Here is a 17721-nt window from a genome sequence, read left to right on the forward strand (position 1 = left end):
CACATAATGTATGGACACCTATGGTTTGATTTATTTGCCTGTGTGGATTGGATGGGTTGTTACGAACAACTGGTGAGAATTTTATGTCAATAACACCGTTAGAAATATATTGATCACCCACAGAAAAAAAATGTTATTACAGTGAAATTTTTCTTCTATGGTGCCTATGTGGTGATTGTAGTGTAAATAATAAATAATGAGTTTCATGTAAAGAAGCATGATCCGGTCACCAGCCAGTTGACTGGCCATATAGTAGGGGACGGACTGCATTAGCATTGTACCTAATTACTATTGCATGGCAACTTCATCCCATCAGTCAGCCCTATCTAGACCCTGATTGAGGCTGAGTGTTAGGCTACTTTCACACTAGCGTCGTACGACGTAATGTGACGTTGCGACGTACCGACGCATACTGTGAAAGCGCCGCACAACGGGGGCAGCGGATGCAGTTTTTCCACGCATCCGCTGCCCCATTGTGAGCTCCAGGGAGGAGGGGGCGGAGTTCTGGTCGCGCATGCGCGGTCGGAAATGCTGGACACGACGCACCAAAAAACTTTTTTTTTTTAAATTCGTTTATTAATAACAATATCAATTGTACATACATTGTTTACATTCCCAACATCTAGAAGGTACATAAATTTTTTACATATAACCACAATTGGGATATTGCAAAGGTTACAAGTAGTGCATGTCAATCATTTGGTCATGTCTTATACAAACTTTATCTACCTTATCTTCTAATAAAACTTTCAAAACTAATGCGCTGCCACTGAGAGGAAAATTCTAAGTAAGTTTCGCCTTGTAAGCCACCGCTGCTCCGTGTATTCCGACACCCTTTCCTTGCATAGTTATTAAGATATGTTAATCTAAACGGTATGAGAGGAGGAGTTCCATCTCCCCCATATCTTCTCAAATTTGGCTGGATTGCCCCTATTTTGGTACAATGCCCGTTCATATGGAACAATAGAGTTCACCAGATCAACCCATGTTCTAAGAGTTGGACCAGAGCTCCCCATCCATCGTAGGGCCAGCACCTTACGCGCCAGAAACAAAGTCTCCCTCAGAAAAATGTCTATATAACGATCCCAAGTCTCAGCTTCCCATACTCCAAATAAACAAACCAAAGGTTCAAGTGGGACAGGGATAGATATCAGTGAAGTCAGTAATGTCGTTACCTCTTTCCAGAATTGGGAAATAATAGGACATTGCCATATCATGTGGATGAAATCTGCGTTGCTGGAATGGCATCTCAGGCAGTCTGATGAGTGTAGACGACCCATTTTGAAGAGACGAATTGGGGTCAAATAGGACTGATGTATGATATATAATTGTGTCATCCTATTATTAACTGATGGGGAAACTTTAGTTGGGGATTCCAAAATTTCATCCCATTCCTCCTCCAGAGTGTCTGGAAGGAGCCGTCCCCACTTCCCTTTAATGGAGTCTAAGGTGGATCTCTCATTTATGGATAATAGATAGGTATATAGAGAAGAAATAAGTCCCTGGGGGCCCTGTGAATTAAGGATACCTATTAACGGTAAATCTGAAATAGCACGTCCTGTACCCGCACTCCGCATATACGATTGGAAGGCTGACCTTAGTTGCAGGTAACGGAAAAACTGAGACCTCGGTATATTGTATATAGTTTGTAATTGCTCGAAGGAGACAAAAATCCCCCGCTGGTGTAAATTACCCACTGTGAGGACACTATATGATGTCCAGAATTTGGTGGATGGGTGACCCAGTAATATCGGGAAATAACCATTATTCCACAAAGGCATTTCAGTTGCTATATCAGCAAATCCTATTAATTTTTTAAGTTGCCTCCATATTGAACGTGCTAGCCGGAGTATAGGGAGTAAATGAGGAACCGCGGTTCTCTCCATTTCCAAAAAACCCAGTGGGCAATCAACTTTGGCTGAGTACAAGATGTGATGTTCAGAGTTGGGAAGAATTTTCCCGGGCATCCACGTATTCAACACTCTGGCCTGGCCCGCTAGGTAATATAAGTAAAAATCTGGCAGAGCCGCCCCACCCCCTTGTTTAGGTCTCTGTAGAGTAGATAGTTTAAGTCTAGGTCTAGCCTTTCCCCATACGAAGGATGTAGTAAGGGAATTTAGGGTTGCGAAGAAGGACTTAGGTATAATAACTGCACTATGTTGGAAACAATAACTCAACTTGGGGAGTAATATCATCTTTATAAGATTGATGCGTCCAGCTACAGATAATGGTAGTTTGTCCCAGGTAGCGAATTTGGATTTGACCACGTCAAGTAACGGGAATATATTGAGATGTAGATCTAGGTGACTACTTTGGGACATATATATTCCTAGATATTTGAACTGGGAGACAATGGGTAGCAATGAGAGGGTTTCAAGGCGGGACATTGGAGTGTGGGAAAGAGGCATCAAAGCAGACTTTCCCCAATTTATATAGAGGCCAGAAAATTTACTGAATCTATCAATCATCGTTATTACTTTTGGTAGAGTGACCTCCGTTTGATCCATAAACACCACCATGTCATCAGCATACAGACCGATGACATCGACCTTATCAGCAATATGTATCCCTTTAATGTCCACAGAAGATCTCATTCGTATTGCCAGAGCCTCTATTGCCAGGGCAAATAGAGCTGGGGAAAGAGGGCACCCCTGCCGAGTACCTCTATGTAGGGAGAACGATGCAGACATTAAGCCGTTCACTACTACGCGTGCCTTGGGTTTTGCATATAGCGTGGCTATCCCTCTCAAAAATTTACTCCCGAACCCATATTTACGCAAACATGCAACCAAGAAGGGCCATTCTAGGGAATCGAAAGCCTTGGCTGCGTCCAGCGAAGCCAATGCCCATTTGTTATCTGTTTCCAGAGAACTATATTGTATGACTGACTGTACCCTCCTGATATTTATAGAAGTGTTTTTCCCTGGCATAAAACCGGTTTGATCCGGGTGTATAAGATCTAGTATGATCTTGTTCAGTCTAGTGGCTAATATCTTAGTGAAGATTTTATAATCTACATTTACCAAAGAAATTGGTCTATATGATCCACAATCTAAGGGGTCCTTCCCCTCCTTCTTAAGTACTATAACATTAGCATCGTAGAACGTTTCAGGAATAGATTCCCCTTCCCATATTCCCTTGAGTACCTTTAGCAATATGGGGGCTAGCTTGTCCCGGTATTTCCTATAGAATTCTATGGGAAACCCATCAGGTCCTGGGGCCTTTCCAGATGCCATGTCAGCCATAGCCTGCTCCACCTCTTCTAAAGTAAATTCAGCTTCCATAAGGGTTTGTTGCGATGAGTTTAGTGAGGGGAATGTAATATCTGATAAATAATCTAAGCACTCATCAACATTAGAGTTGTTACTAGATTTATATAACATAGTATAATAGTCATAGAAGCACCGAAGTATCTCATCAGAAGAGGATACTAAAGATCCATCAGACACCCGAATCTGTAAAATTGTATTGGAGGTATTGTGTTGACGTACCAAAAAGGCCAGCAGTGTACTAGCCTGATTTCCTAGCTCAAAATAAGATTGGCGCGTGAAAAACAATTTACGTTTCGATTTAACCTCTATATGTTGGGTATAAAGTCTTTGGGAGGTGAGCCATTCAATTCTGTTATTGCTGGATTGATTAGCTATATAGGCAGCCTCTGAAGCCTTTAATCTCTGTTCCATCTCCTCATCCTCTTTCGCTGTTGCCCTCTTTATATAGGAGATAGTGGAGGACAGACATCCCCTTAAATATGCCTTCAGTGTGTCCCAGAGTAAACCAAGATTTTGAAGTTCCGAGTGTATCAGAATGAAGGTATCTAATTGAGTAACCGTCCTGTCACTTGAGTCTATTAATTTTAACCAGAAGGGGCTCAATTTCCAGGACCCGCTGTGAGAATCGGATCGTCCATATTTAAGTTTAAGGATAATTGGGGAATGATCCGAGATCCCTCGGTTACCATGCTCAATACCATCTACCCACAGTGCCAACCCACTTGACCCAAATATATAATCTATCCTAGATAATGATTGTCTAGTGGATGAGTGGCAGGTATACCCCTTGATCCCCGGATGATTTATTCTCCACAAATCCAACCAACCACTACCGTCCATAAATAATGCTAGTTGAGAGGGGGGTTGAGGTATAATGTCTCCTGTCGTTGCATCATCTAATCTCAGTTTATCTATGGATGGATTCATAATCAAATTGAAGTCTCCCATGCAGATAACATTCGCCTCCGGGTACTTTAAAGAGAAGCCTAGGGCCAGACGGAGAACTGATATATTAGCAGGGGGGGGGTTATAGATACATAACAATACGTATTCTCGCGAGTTAATAAATGCATGTACAAAAACAAAACGACCCTCTGGATCGCGCCTCGCCTCCCTTGCCTCCCATCTGACCTCTTTGTGCACTAGTAGAGAGACCCCTCTTGAATAACTGGTGTGGAAGGCATGTAAGGACCACTGCACCCACGGCTTTTGCATACATCGAACTTTATCTCTTGTCAAATGTGTTTCTACCAGTGCTACAATGTGGGGATGGTATCTTTTTATCTGTGAAAATACTTTAATTTTCTTTTTAGGGGTCTTTATACCTCGGATATTCCAGGTCATGCATATAAGTTCAGTTCCCATATTTACTCTTGAGGGAAAAATCAATACATATCATTATTATTTGGGTGTATTCCAGCAGTAGCATATTAGGCATAGATTTAATATCAGCGGCAGCTTTACCTAATAAACAACCAAAACAAAACCATAAAACCAAATGGAACAAGAAAACTTGAACGGTAGGGGAGAGTATTTCCATCCTCCCACAGTCAGATTGAAAAGGGGATACCCTCACTGAATTCAGTGTCCGGTATTGTTGATTTCCCCGCACCTATACGGAAAGCTCAATTCTTATTGCCAACTTCCAAGGAACCCAGGCTAGGGGACTTCCATATTTGATCCTCCGTGAGATCGCAGCCATTCAATCGCCTCCGCTGGGTCCGTGAAGAATAATGAGGAACTATTGTGGACGATACGGAGCCGAGCCGGGTAGAGCATAGAATAAACAATGTTCTTGTCTCTAAGTTGCCTTTTAACATCCACAAATCTTGCACGTTGTTTTTGAAGTTCTGCAGAAAAATCTGGAAAGATTGATATGGTGGCATTGCCAAGTTTGATGAGGCCCTTCTGTCGCGCCAAGCGAAGAATAGTATCTCTGTCTCTGCAATTAAGAAGACGTGCCAGGAAAGGTCTCGGCGGAGCTCCAGGAGGCAGAGGCCTAGTTGGTACTCTATGGGCTCTTTCCACCGAGAATGTTGAGGAGAATTCATCTCCCAGTGTGGATTTCAGCCAGCCCTCCAGAAATTGCTCAGGTTGCTGACCCTCTGAACGCTCCGGGAGACCTATGATTCGGACATTGTTCCGACGCAGTCTATTTTCCAGGTCATCTGCCTTTTGCCTCCAAGCATTTACAGATCCAGTAGCTTTGGTTAATTTGGCTTCCATAGGAGTAATAGTGTCTTCTATAGTAGATACCCTCGTTTCAACCTCTGATATACGCCCCCTCATAGTTTGCATGTCATGTCGCAGGCGGCCCACCTCAGTATGCACATCCTCTATTTTCTCTGTAAGAGATGCCCTAGTGAGGGATATGGCCTGCATTAACTGCTCCGATGCCTGTTTGAGAGTCAGTTCTTCCTCCTCTACTTCCCCAGTGCCGTCAGAGGGGCGACCTCTGCGTTGAGAGGATGTGGGGTTATTCCTAAGATTGCGCACATTTTCATGAGGGTCATCCTTGGCAAATTTTTTAAGTTTTTCAGCAGCCGTTGCTCCTCTAGGATGCTGCATGGCGGGTATACACAAAAGGACCTCACAGGTTAGTGCTGAAAGTAGTTATAGGCAGACCGTGCTCCAATTCTGTGAATATAAATGAAGCAAGTTCTATATAGTATTAGATGATGCTCCAAAGTTCCATATATTATGTGTTAGCCAGTAATGGTAGGGAGGATCGCAGGGGAGTAGTCCAGGTGTTGATTTATGTGGTTAGACCTTATATGTTGGACGGGCGCTCAGCTTTTGCTGGCAGGGAGAGCAGCAGAAAGGGGGGGTTAATTCCCACTATTATAATGTCACAAGTGCAGTGATTGATTAACAGAGGAGGTGCAGGGCCCAATGTCTCAGGGCATACATACACCGCACCCCCTCACCAGATCTCAAGCACAAGAATGTTTCACCTGCAGCACTGTTAATGTATAGAGCGACACTGCCTGTGCTGTTAGACAGCGTGCTTCAGTAATGGCCGCCTCTCCGTCCACCCCAGGCCCCTCAGCTGTCATATAATAAAGTGAGTCTCACCGCTGCGATCCTGCCCCTCTCGGCTCCGTTATGAAGAAAGTCCGGTGCCAGTAGGAGATGATGACGCCCTATGTCCCAGGGCGCGCGTGCATAAAATGGCCGCTGCTCCACGTGTGTCCATCCAGCACCCTCGGCTCCCACAGGCACCGCCGCCCGCCTAGATCCTCCGGCTTCTGCGCCCCGATGTCTCTCAGCGATCTCTGCCGGTGTCTGTCAAACCGCAGGGAAAACCCGACACTAAAGGGAGCCGGCACTTGCGCTCTGTCCAGCCAGGGCGCGCACAGGTAATATGGCCGCCGCCACACAAGAAGTCCTCACCAGCCCGGTCCACCGCAGTATTCGGCGCTCCAGGACCTCACTGTGTCAAACCGAAGGGGTCCTCAGATTCCTGGGGGTCCCAGGACATCAGCGCCAGCCCTAGTTTTGTGTGGATGACGGGTTTTAATGGCAGAATATAGTCAGGATGGTAGGAGCTCACACAGGCACGTCTTCCTCTCTCTGCTACATAGCCACGCCCCCGCACCAAAAAACTTTACATGCAATGTTTTTTTGTGCCGACGCAGCCGTCGCACGATGGTTGCGACGCGTGGCAGTGCGTCGCTAATGTTAGTCTATGGAGAAAAAACGCATTCTTGCACACCTCTGTTTTTTAGTTTTCATTGGATCCTTTTCCCTTTTACTTTTATCCTGTGAGATTACTACTGCCAAATGTGCTTAATATTTTTTTTTCTATCCACTTAGCACTTAAAGCAACAACAAGAAGGACTGAGCCATTTAATCAGCATAATAAAGGATGACTTGGAAGACATCAAGCTGATTGAGCAAGGACTGAGTGATAACGTCCATATACGTGGAGGAATGTTCAGTTGATGCAATAAACTTTTTTCTTGCGGACATTCATTGTACTAAAAGTATCATTTCATTTTCAGGAACAATAAGCCTTTGAACAGGTTTGGGTCCCCTTTTGACAAATAAATTGTATTCTGGACAGTGCAAAATAGATTCTCTTCCGAATTTTGCCATGTATTTTGACAAGTGACTGGTCTGTGACAAAGTGTCAGATCCATTACATTCAGCATAATGATAAAAAGTTATTCTTCTAAAAATGTGAGTCCAGAAATCTAAATATCGCCTGATTTGGTACCACAATTGTGACATTCAGAAATTGACGGGTATCCAATACCATCTTGGGCTTTGTAGTCAGTGGTGTTAGGACTATTATACATCAACATTGATTTTTTTTTTAATGTTTTTATTTAATATGGGGTCTTATTGGAAATATATAGTGAATACATTTCTTACAGATTATGTATATTTTTTATAATTTGTCTGTAAATATACTGGTTACTTATTCTGACAACCATTTTCTAATGGAAAGTACCTTGATAAAAGAGAAGCTTTCCACAAAAATGTTAAACCTAGTACTTCCTGACTTATTTCCCCCTGTGTAGTAAACGATTTCCCACAACCCAAGTGTGTATTCACTCATTTTTTTGCTATCTCATGATAGATCGCTAGGTGTATATCTGTGAAAAAATATAATACAGCACAGATAGTTAGATAGTTTTAATAAATATTAAAATATAAGGTATTATTCATTTAACAAAAAATCATATGGTTATGAACAAAAGAAAAATCTCAATCAATAATTGGTGTGATCACACTTTATAATCCTACAAAGAAGAATTGATGCTGTTTTGAAGGTAGTCAGGTGGATGAGTAACCAGTTATACCAAACCGATGATGATCATCATTTTCATATGTGGGTTGTAATGTCTGCAAGCAACAGTTAAGCATGGTGGAAGTTCCTAGTGAGTAGTTGGGAATCTGGTCAGTATTCACTGTGTCCTCAGTGCTGAGAAATATTGGCAGATGCTTATCCATAATGCAGTTCCTTCAGAGAGGTGCCTGATTAGCTCCAGATTTATTCTGTAAAAGAACAACCATCAAAATACAGTGATACGGAAAAAGAGGAGTCCTTGAAGTGATGGTATTGCTGCCCCGCAGAGTCCTAATCTCAAGGTCATTGAGTCTGTGTGGGATTGCACTAAGAAATAGAATGATTTGCACAAGCCTACATCCGCAGAAGATCTGTAGTTGGTTCTTCACTGCAAGTGTTCCTAAAAGAATTATACGTTAATGCTGTTTTGAAGACTAAGGGTCGTCGCAGCAAATATTGCTTTAGATTTCTCATTTGTTCATTCACTCTACAATATGTTAATTGATAACAATAAACTATTATCTTTTATTTTTAAAAGTATGTCCTTACTGTGCAAAAGTTTTAGGCAGGTGTGGGAAAAAGGCTGCACTGTATATTTAATTGTAACAGCAAAAGTAATTTGGCTTATAGGGGTTTCCCACGAACAAAAGTTGATTTTAATCAATGGATCTTGGAATAATAATTTCCACAATTGGATGTGTTTTTTAAATAATTTTTTTCTGTGCTGAGATAATCTTATAAATGTGCCCCTGCTGTGTACTGTGTAATGTCTGTGTCTGACTGTGCAGGAACATGGTCTGATCATACCACAGCTCCTGGGCATGGGAGGAAGCAAAAGAGAGGATACAGATATTACAGACTGGAATCACAGCTGATTCTTTCAAGTAAAATGTTTAAAAACAGGCAGGGAAATGTTTTTCATCACTAAAAGAATCAGCTGCAATCCCATGCTGTAATGTCTGTATACGCTTTTGTGTCTTCACACTCAATCACTCCAACCTCTTCACCATGGCCAAGACCAAAGAGCTGTCTAAGGACACCAGGGACAAAATTGTAGACCTGCACAAGGCTGGGATGGGCTACAGGTCAATAGTCATGCAGCTTGGTGAGAAACCAACAACTGTTGGCACAATTATTAGAAAATGGAAAAAAACACAAGATGACTGTCCATTTTCCTCGGTCTGGGGCTCCATGCAAGATCTTGCCTTGTGAGGGTTAGGTTGATTCTGAGAAAGGTAAGGAATCAGCCCAGGACTACATGGGTGACCTTGTAAATGACCTGTAGAGAGCTGAGACTGCAGTCTCAATGATTACTGTTAGTAACACACTAGGCCATCGTGGATTGAAGTCCTGCAGAGCACGCAAGGTTTCCCCTGCTCACGCCAGCATATGTCCAGGCCAAGTTTACGTTTGCCAGTGACCATCTAGATGATTCAGAGGAGGCATGGGAGAAGGTCAGATGAGACCTAAATAGAACTTTTTGGTATCCACTCCACTTGCCATGGTTGGAGGAAGAAGGATGACTACAACCCCAAGAACAGCGTCCCATCTGTGAAACATGGTGGGGGAAACCTCATACTGTGGAGGAGGGGGTGCTTTTCTGCAAAGGGGACAGGAAGACTGCCCCATATTGAAGGGAGGATGGATGGGGTCATGTATAGTGAGATTTTGGCCAACAAACTCCTTCCCTCAGTAAGAGCATTGGAGATGAGTCGTGGCTTGGTCTTCCAGTATGACAATGATTTGAAACACAGCTGACTTTGGACAACTAAGGAGTGGCTCCTTAAGAAGCAGTTCAAGGTCATGGAGTTGTCTAGCCATTCCTGAACCCAATAGAAAATCTTTGGAGGGTGCTGAAACTCAATGTTGCCCAGTGACAGCCCTAAAACCTGAAAGATGTGGAGAAGATCTGTATGGAGGAGTGGGCCAAAATCCCTAATGCAGTGTGTGCAAACTTGGTCAAGAACTACAAGAAATGTCTGATATCTGTAATTGGAAACAAAGGTTTCTGTACCAAATAATAAGTTCTGTTTTTTTTTTATTGTATCAAACAATAATTTCATGCAATAAAATGCAAATTAATTATGTAAACATACAATGTGATTTTTTTTTTTTTTTTTTTTTTTTTTTAAATCTGTCTCTTGCAGTTGAAGTGTTCCTACATTCTCTATTCTTTGTAGGTGGGAAAACTTACAAAATACTTATTTTCCCCATTGTATATGCCATATATATGCTCTTCATATATGCTCGTATGTATTGCTCTTCAAGGATTTATATATCCATTATGTGGTCTGCCCCGGATTGTTTAAGGAACATCCATAGTAATTAAGTGCTTAAAAGCAATCAGATGTATAAACAATGGTATTGGTATGTGTTGTACTGAATAGCTTTCTGATTTGAGATGTGGCACTGTTGTAAAATGCCATTAATTTTTCAAGCGTTCAATCTGTCCAAACCAATTGTGAAGTGTAAGTGACAAGCTATAACACCCATGAGGCATCAGACCATGTAAACTTACAGGAGGATTGCCCGAGGTTGAATTATGTAGCACTAAACAAATAACATTTATAAAGTGCCTTTGGAAGCACAGCACAAAATCTGTGTAGTGGAATCTTCATGAAATGGGGTTGCCATGGTTGAGCTGTTGCATACAGGTATAAAATCAGCAAGCTCAATGACAAGTTTCTGTTAAAATGGTGAAAAGGCCCACAACACTGGTCTACGGTGCATTAAATACTTGATCTCTGAAGTGATTAACAAATCTGGGTTTGGTGGATGCATGAACAGGGTGGGCCATTTATATGGATACACCTACCGGTAAGTAAAATGGGAATGGTTGGTGATATCAACTTCCTGTTTGTGGCACAATAGTATATGGGAGGAGGGAAACTCTTGAAGATGGGTAGTGACCATGGTGGCCATTTTGAAGTCAACCATTTTGGATCCAACTTTATTTTTTGCAATGGGAAGAGCGTCATGTGACACATCAAACTTATTGAGAATTTCACAAGAAAAAGAATGGTGTGCTTGGTTTTAATGTAACTTTATTCTTTCATGAATTATTTACAAGTTTATGACCACTTATAAAATGTGTTCAAAGTGCTGCCCATTGTGTTGGATTGTCAATGCAACCCTCTTCTCCCACTCTTGACACGCTAAAAGCAACACCACAGAAGAAATGCTAGCACAGGCTTCCAGTATCCGTTGTTTCAGATGCTGCACATCTCGTATCTTCACAGCATAGACGATTGCCTTCAGATGACCCCAAAGATAAAAGTCTAAGGGAGTTAGATCAGGAGACCTTGGTGGCCATTCAAATGGTCCACGACGACCAATCCACTTTCCAGGAAACTGTTCATGTAGGAATGCTCGGATCTGACACCCATAATGTGTGGTGCACAATTCGGTAAGCGCTATAGCTTGCTGACTAAGCAGGGACCCAAAGAAATTTGCTCATCTCTACTCACCATGCATCTAAGTACATTCCTTTAGGGGTCTAGTTTTGAAAATGGGGTCACTTGTGGGGGGGTTTCCACTGTTTAGGCACACCAGGGGCTCTCCAAATGGGACATAACGTCTGCCAATTGTTCCAGCAATTTTTTCATTCAAAAAGTCAAATGGTGCTCCTTCTCTTCCAAGCGCTGCCGTGCGCCCAAACAGTGGTTTTCTCCCTCATATGGGGTATCGGCATGCTCAGGAGAAACTACACAACAAATTTAGGGTCAGTTTTTTCCTTTTACCCTTGTCAAAATAAAAAAAATTTGGATCTGAAGTCAATTTATTGTGAAAAAAGTTTTGTTTTTCCAAAAAATTCCTGTGAAGCACCTAAAGGGTTCTTAAACCTCTTGATTGTGGTTTTGAGCACCTTGGGGGGTGCAGTTTGTAGAATGGTGTCACTTTTAGGTATCCTATATCATAGAGACCCCTCAAAGTGACTTCAAATATGATGTGGTCCCTAAAAAAAAAAAAAAATGGTTTTGTAAATTTTGCTGGAAAAATGAAAAATCGCTGGTCAACTTTTAACCCTTTTAACTTCCTTACAAAAAAAATGTTGGTTCCAAAATTGTGCTGATGTGGGAAATGTTATTTATTAAGTATTTTGTGTGACATATCTCTGTGAGTTAAGGGCATGAAAATTTAAAGTCATACCAAAGTAATTTTAACACACTCATAAAGTACAATATGTTCCAAAAAAACTATCTCAGAATCACCGGGATCCATTGAAGCGTTCCCAAGTTATCTCGTAAAGTGACACTAGTCAGAATTGTAAAAATTGGCCTGGTCATTAACGTGCAAATGTGTAGAGAATCTGGAAGCCATGGACATTGCCAAACTCTGTGTTTCTTTCTTTGTGATGCATTGCCAGGCTTTACTCCAGCTGTCTTCAGTTGTTGCTTGTTGTGGGTCTTTCTGCTTTTAAGTTTTGTTCTAAGCATGTGAAATTCTTGCTTGATGGAGTTCAGATCTGGTGATTGACTCTGCCATTGCAGAATGTTCCATTTCTTTGCCTTTAAAGACTCCTGGGTTACTTTCGTGTTTTGAGTCATTGCCCTCTGTACTGTCAAGCGCCATCGAATCAACCTTGCTGCATGTGGTAGAATCTAAGCACAATGTTTAGCCCTGAACACTTCATAATCCATTTGGCTGCTTCTCCCTTCAGTCACATCATCAATAAACACTAGTGACCCAATCCGAATCCCGGGGCCACTGAACGGGTGTTGGAATGCAATGTGAGAGGACCCTTAGCCGAGTGCATCTGGCTGCCCCGGTGCACTTCTAGGCTCGGTTTTTCACCATGCTAGCACATCACTTACAGGAAGGCATGTCTTTACATTTCTGTTACATATTTTACTATGTATTCTATTTAGTTATTCTAACAGTTGTACCAGATTCCCTTTTGGCCATAGACGTGAGCTCTGAGGTATTCTGATGAATAATCACTCATGTAATTTTGATCAAAGCATTAGAACGTCTATGATCATACTAACATGCAAACATGAATCAAACAATATTGAGGCAAATAGTATGGTTATAAGAAAAGCGCAAGTTTATTCTCAACTGCTGTCCAAAAACAACATACTCTTCTCGTTCTGGCGGTAGTATCTTGCAATAATGGGTATTATCAAAATTGTGCTTTTTGAATACCAATTCTGGCTATAGGCAGCATGAGCCAGGCTATTGTTCACATGGTTCTGCACATTTTGTATAAGAAGCTTCCTTTATAAATGATCCAGTATTATACAATTATATGATCTATATATGCTTATAAAAAAGTAGAAATACATGCATTTACATATTTCTGAAATTGGATTATATAAAATGCAGCTATTCTCAAAATCCTTGTTTAGTATCTAACGTATTTCTTCAGGGACACGTCTGTGTACTTGTCACGGCCCATCAGGTCTGTGTCTCTTCAGAATGTCTGGTTTCCATCAAAAATCCTCTCTATCTTCAATGTTAGGTCTGTCGGCCAGTCGGAAAGCCTCCAGGAATTCATTGATGTCTATATTACCATCCTTATTGAAGTCCATGCTCTTAGCCATGTTACAGATGGCTTCATCACTGACATCTATTTTTAAGTGTGAGCGCAGCAGTTTCCATGTGTGTTTGAATTCCTCAAATGAAATAAGTCCTGAAACAAAATTTCAATTAAACTTGAAAGTAAAATGTACAAAATAAAAAAAAATAAAATAAAAAATAATAAAATGAAAGGAATTTGGGAATCGGCAGTACATGTAATCGTATCTGTGTTTTATCAAGGCCACAGTACTGGCAATGATTATTGAAATGCTCTCCCCAGGACAACCACTTGTCACATGGCAACCCAACTGGGTCACGGATTAGTGGCAGTAACCCCTTCTGTGAGCCACGACTAGTAGTAAGAGTAGCTCTTTGTCTAGCAAAATTCAAGCAATTTATAGCTCGTCTCAATGGCTGCATGCCATACAATACTGCTTATAGCAATGACTCCTAGTGTGAGGGACAGTGCTATATTACATGTTGCAGTAGAGCGGTAATTACGCCAGAGGTCGCAAGAACACCAGTACAAGCATACTGATGCCTCGTCACGATAATTTACGCTTTTAGAAAAGTCACATGAGTATTACTACACATGAAAACTCTTCTCAGTTGAATAGCACAGCGCGTTGTGATACCTTGACTTATCCACCGGCTTCTGCACTCCTATGGACCTTATCTTCTCCCACCTGTCATTTAATAAATGACTGACTTTATCTCCTGTCTTTGAAACATTGCAAGGGTGGGTTAGCTGCCTGCAGGCTGACAAAATCTTCTGTGAAGTGAGTGGGAAGCAACCTCCACACACCATAAATGCAAATCTAGAGCAGGTATGATTGTTGTCCTTTAGAAGGATTGCCGGAACTTGTTTCTTCTGCTTGGCATCACCTGAATTTACTACACAACAATAAATCTCCCTTCCTTACAGTAACATGATGTGGAGGAGAAATATTTGACTTTACACAGAAGTCATGGCTGCACTGAGAAGGAGAGGGAATAATGCAGATGATAAAGGTAGAGCGGATAGAGGACAGAATAAGCGAATTGATCCAATTAAAGGGGAATAGCAGATGATCCAAGGAATAGAGGATAACTTGCTGAACACTAAGGCTGCCGTCACACTAGCAGTATTTGGTCAGTATTTTACATCAGTATTTGTAAGCCAAAACCAGGAGTGGAACAATTAGAGGAAAAGTATAATAGAAACATATGCACCACTTCTGCAGTTATCACCCACTCCTGGTTTTGGCTTACAAATACTGATGTAAAATACTGACCAAATACTGCTAGTGTGACGGTAGCCTAAGGGTCTGACTGAAAAATGGGATTCAGGCATATTTGCCAACAAGGCCATTCAGTGGAGCAGATGGACTCACTTTGGGCTCTGTCTAATCTTATTTTTGGAAGTGTCTGTCCTTTTCAGGTGGGCACAAACAGGGCCAGGACGAGGGGTTGGTGCCATATCCTACCAACCCGAGGGGGGCACACTGTGAAAAAAAAACCTGCTAAATGGCTAAGGTCACCCGACATCCTCCTGCAACCCCAGACATTCAGCACAGTGACTGCTGGAGCGCAGGTACGGAGGTGAGCAATGTCAGTCACTGTTACCGCTCACCCCTCTCCTGCAGACGTGAATGCAATTGCTGTGTGTGCCAGCTGGGGCAGGGAGCTGTCAGTTTCCCTGCTCCGCCAGGATTTCTAGCAAGACACGGGCCCACTTCAGGCCTGCGCCTTGTTAGAGAAGGCGCACTTAGGAGATATTGGATGGCGCGGTGCAGTGATATCATTGTGCCAAGAGCGAAGATTATAAGGGCAGATAAGGGGATAAAATGAGGGAAGGGGTTGAGCAGATGGGGATAAAATGAGGTGGGGCTGTACTGGTGAGGGGGAATAAACTGAGGGGCTGTGCTGATGGGCCGGTATCTCTAGAAAGACACGGGCCCACTTCCGGCCTGTACGTTGTTGGAGAAGGTGCATAAATTATTAACTGGGGACTGTTCTGATGGAATAAAATGAGGGGCTGTGGAGATGGGGGTAATAGCTGAGGGGCTGTGCGGATGCGGGGAATAAGCTGAGGGGCCATGTAGATGACAGGAATAAACTGAGGGGCTGTGCAGATGGGGGAACAAGGTGATAGGGGAAAGGTGGAATAAAATGAGGGGCTGTTCTCATGGAATAAAATAAGGGGCTGTGTTGATGGGGAATAAACTGAGGAGCTGTGCTGATTGGGGAAATAGCTGTTCTGATGAGGGGTATAAAATGAGGGACTGCAGATAAGGGTAAATAAACTTACAGGCTGTGCAGATGGGCGAATAAACTGATGGGCTGTGCAGATAGGGGGACTAAGCTGAGGCTGTGCAGAAGGGAGGTATAAACTGAATGTCTGTGCTGATGGGGAAGGTGGGAAAAAATGAGCTGTGCAGATGGATAAACTGAAGAACTGCATATGAGGGAATAAAAGTAGAGGCTGTGCAGATGAGGTAATACAATGAGGGGGCTGTTCAGATGGAGTAATAAAGTGGGGCTGTGCAGATGGGGTAATAAACTGATGGGCTGTGCAGAACAAGTTTAGGGGCTATGCGGAGGGGGAATAAAATGAAAGTGAAGATGAACTAAAATGGGGCTGTGCAGATGGGGGAAAAAGTTGAGGGGCTATGCAGAAGGGGGGAATAAATGAAAGTCTGCAGATGGACTAAAATGATGGGCTGTGCAGATGGGGGAACAAGTTGAAGGGCTATGCAGAAGGGGGAATAAAATTAAAGTGCAGATGGACTAAAATGAGGGTCTGTGCAGATGGGGTAAAAAGTTGAGGGGCTGTGCAGAAGGAGAATAAAAGGACTGTGCAGATGGGGGAATAAACTGATGGGCTGTGCAGATGGAATAAAATGAAGGGTTGTGCTGATGGGGGAATAAACTGAGGGGCTGTGCTGATGGGAATAAACAAGGCCATTAAATGAGCTGTGAAGGGTGGACAGCAAAGTATATGAAAAGCTGTGGAAACCATACTGTATACGTGGCTGGGGAGGTCATTATACTGGGAGCTGTGGTGAATATCATACTGTTTGGGGTGTTGTTTGTAGGCCATAATACTCCATGGGGTGTTGTGGTGACCATCATAGTATACATGGGGTCTGTTTTGGACATCATACTGTTTATGGGGGTGTTTGGTGGTGACCATACTACAGTATGTCCCACAGTCTGATGATGGCTGTTAATAAAAACTTCCGGTATCTCTTTGCAATTGTTAAGCACATACTGGGAGTTGTAGGATTGTAGGTTCATGTGATACAATGGTTTATGGGACTGTCTTCGTATTACAATTGATTGTTGTACTAAGTTTGGTTCTTGTCTTTAAGTACTCTTGATTCTGTTCATGTATTCTTGTACTTATAGTGGTTCTAGTGACAAATTAATGTACTGATGGAGGTTCTGGTGACGTATTTACTTATGATGGTTCTGGAGACGTAGTAAAGTACTGATGGTGGGTCTGTTGATGCGTTCATGTACTGATGGTGGATCTAGTGATGTGTTCATGTGCTAATGGTGGTTCTGGTGACATTCAAGTACTGACGTTGGTTCTGATGATGTATTTACTGATATTGTTCTGGTGCCATATTCATGTATTATTAATGGATCTGGTGCTCTAATTATATACAGATGATGATTTTGGCTTTGTATTCATGTACTGATGATGATTCTGATTATTAATATATCACGAGAATCATCATCAGTACATAGATACAGCACCAGAACAACCATCATTACATGAATATATCACCAAAACCGGAATACATTACCAGAAACACCATCAGTGTGCAAGCTGTATTTGTTCCATGACTGACTCAAAAACCATCAGATGTATCCCTTTTATTTATAATGGGGTCTGTTTATTTTCCATTAAGGTATTTGCTGAACACCTTAATTGACACCAAACGGCTCCAATTATAGTTACACTTTATTAGCTTTGATAACTATTTTTGGGTTCTACATTTAAAATATAGGATGTCAGGGATAAATATCTGTATCTAACTTTGAAATTGCACTCCCTGTTAAGTCACATCTCTACAGTACACCACTTTTTTTTACTTTTGATAACATTTTTTGTGAAAAAGGTAACAATTCTAGTGAAAGGCATCA

At 42.1% G+C, this 17721-nt stretch overlaps 2 protein-coding genes across 4 annotated transcripts in view; one reads left to right on the forward strand and one right to left on the reverse strand.

The window, feature by feature from the left end:
- NUP54 (nucleoporin 54) overlaps window positions 1–7241 on the forward strand; it is a 73693-nt gene extending 66452 nt beyond the window's left edge. The window contains exon 13 of the mRNA XM_077276155.1: window positions 7089–7241. Within this exon, the coding sequence (XP_077132270.1) occupies window positions 7089–7217 (129 nt within the window). The 3' untranslated portion in view covers window positions 7218–7241. The remainder of the gene's footprint in view (window positions 1–7088) is intronic.
- Window positions 7242–12457: 5216 nt separating this feature from the next.
- The window catches only part of PPEF2 (protein phosphatase with EF-hand domain 2), a 132228-nt gene continuing 126964 nt past the window's right edge, over window positions 12458–17721 (reverse strand). For 2 of the 3 annotated variants that reach the window (XM_077276144.1, XM_077276137.1), the window contains exon 16: window positions 12459–13699. In XM_077276144.1, coding sequence (XP_077132259.1) covers window positions 13500–13699 — 200 coding nt within the window. In that variant the 3' untranslated portion in view covers window positions 12459–13499. Of the gene's footprint in view, window positions 13700–17721 lie in introns of all 3 variants that reach the window. The other variant, XM_077276130.1, reaches the window with a different exon arrangement.

Source organism: Ranitomeya variabilis, chromosome 1, assembly GCF_051348905.1.
Source record: "Ranitomeya variabilis isolate aRanVar5 chromosome 1, aRanVar5.hap1, whole genome shotgun sequence".
NCBI classification, from domain to species: Eukaryota; Metazoa; Chordata; class Amphibia; order Anura; family Dendrobatidae; genus Ranitomeya; species Ranitomeya variabilis.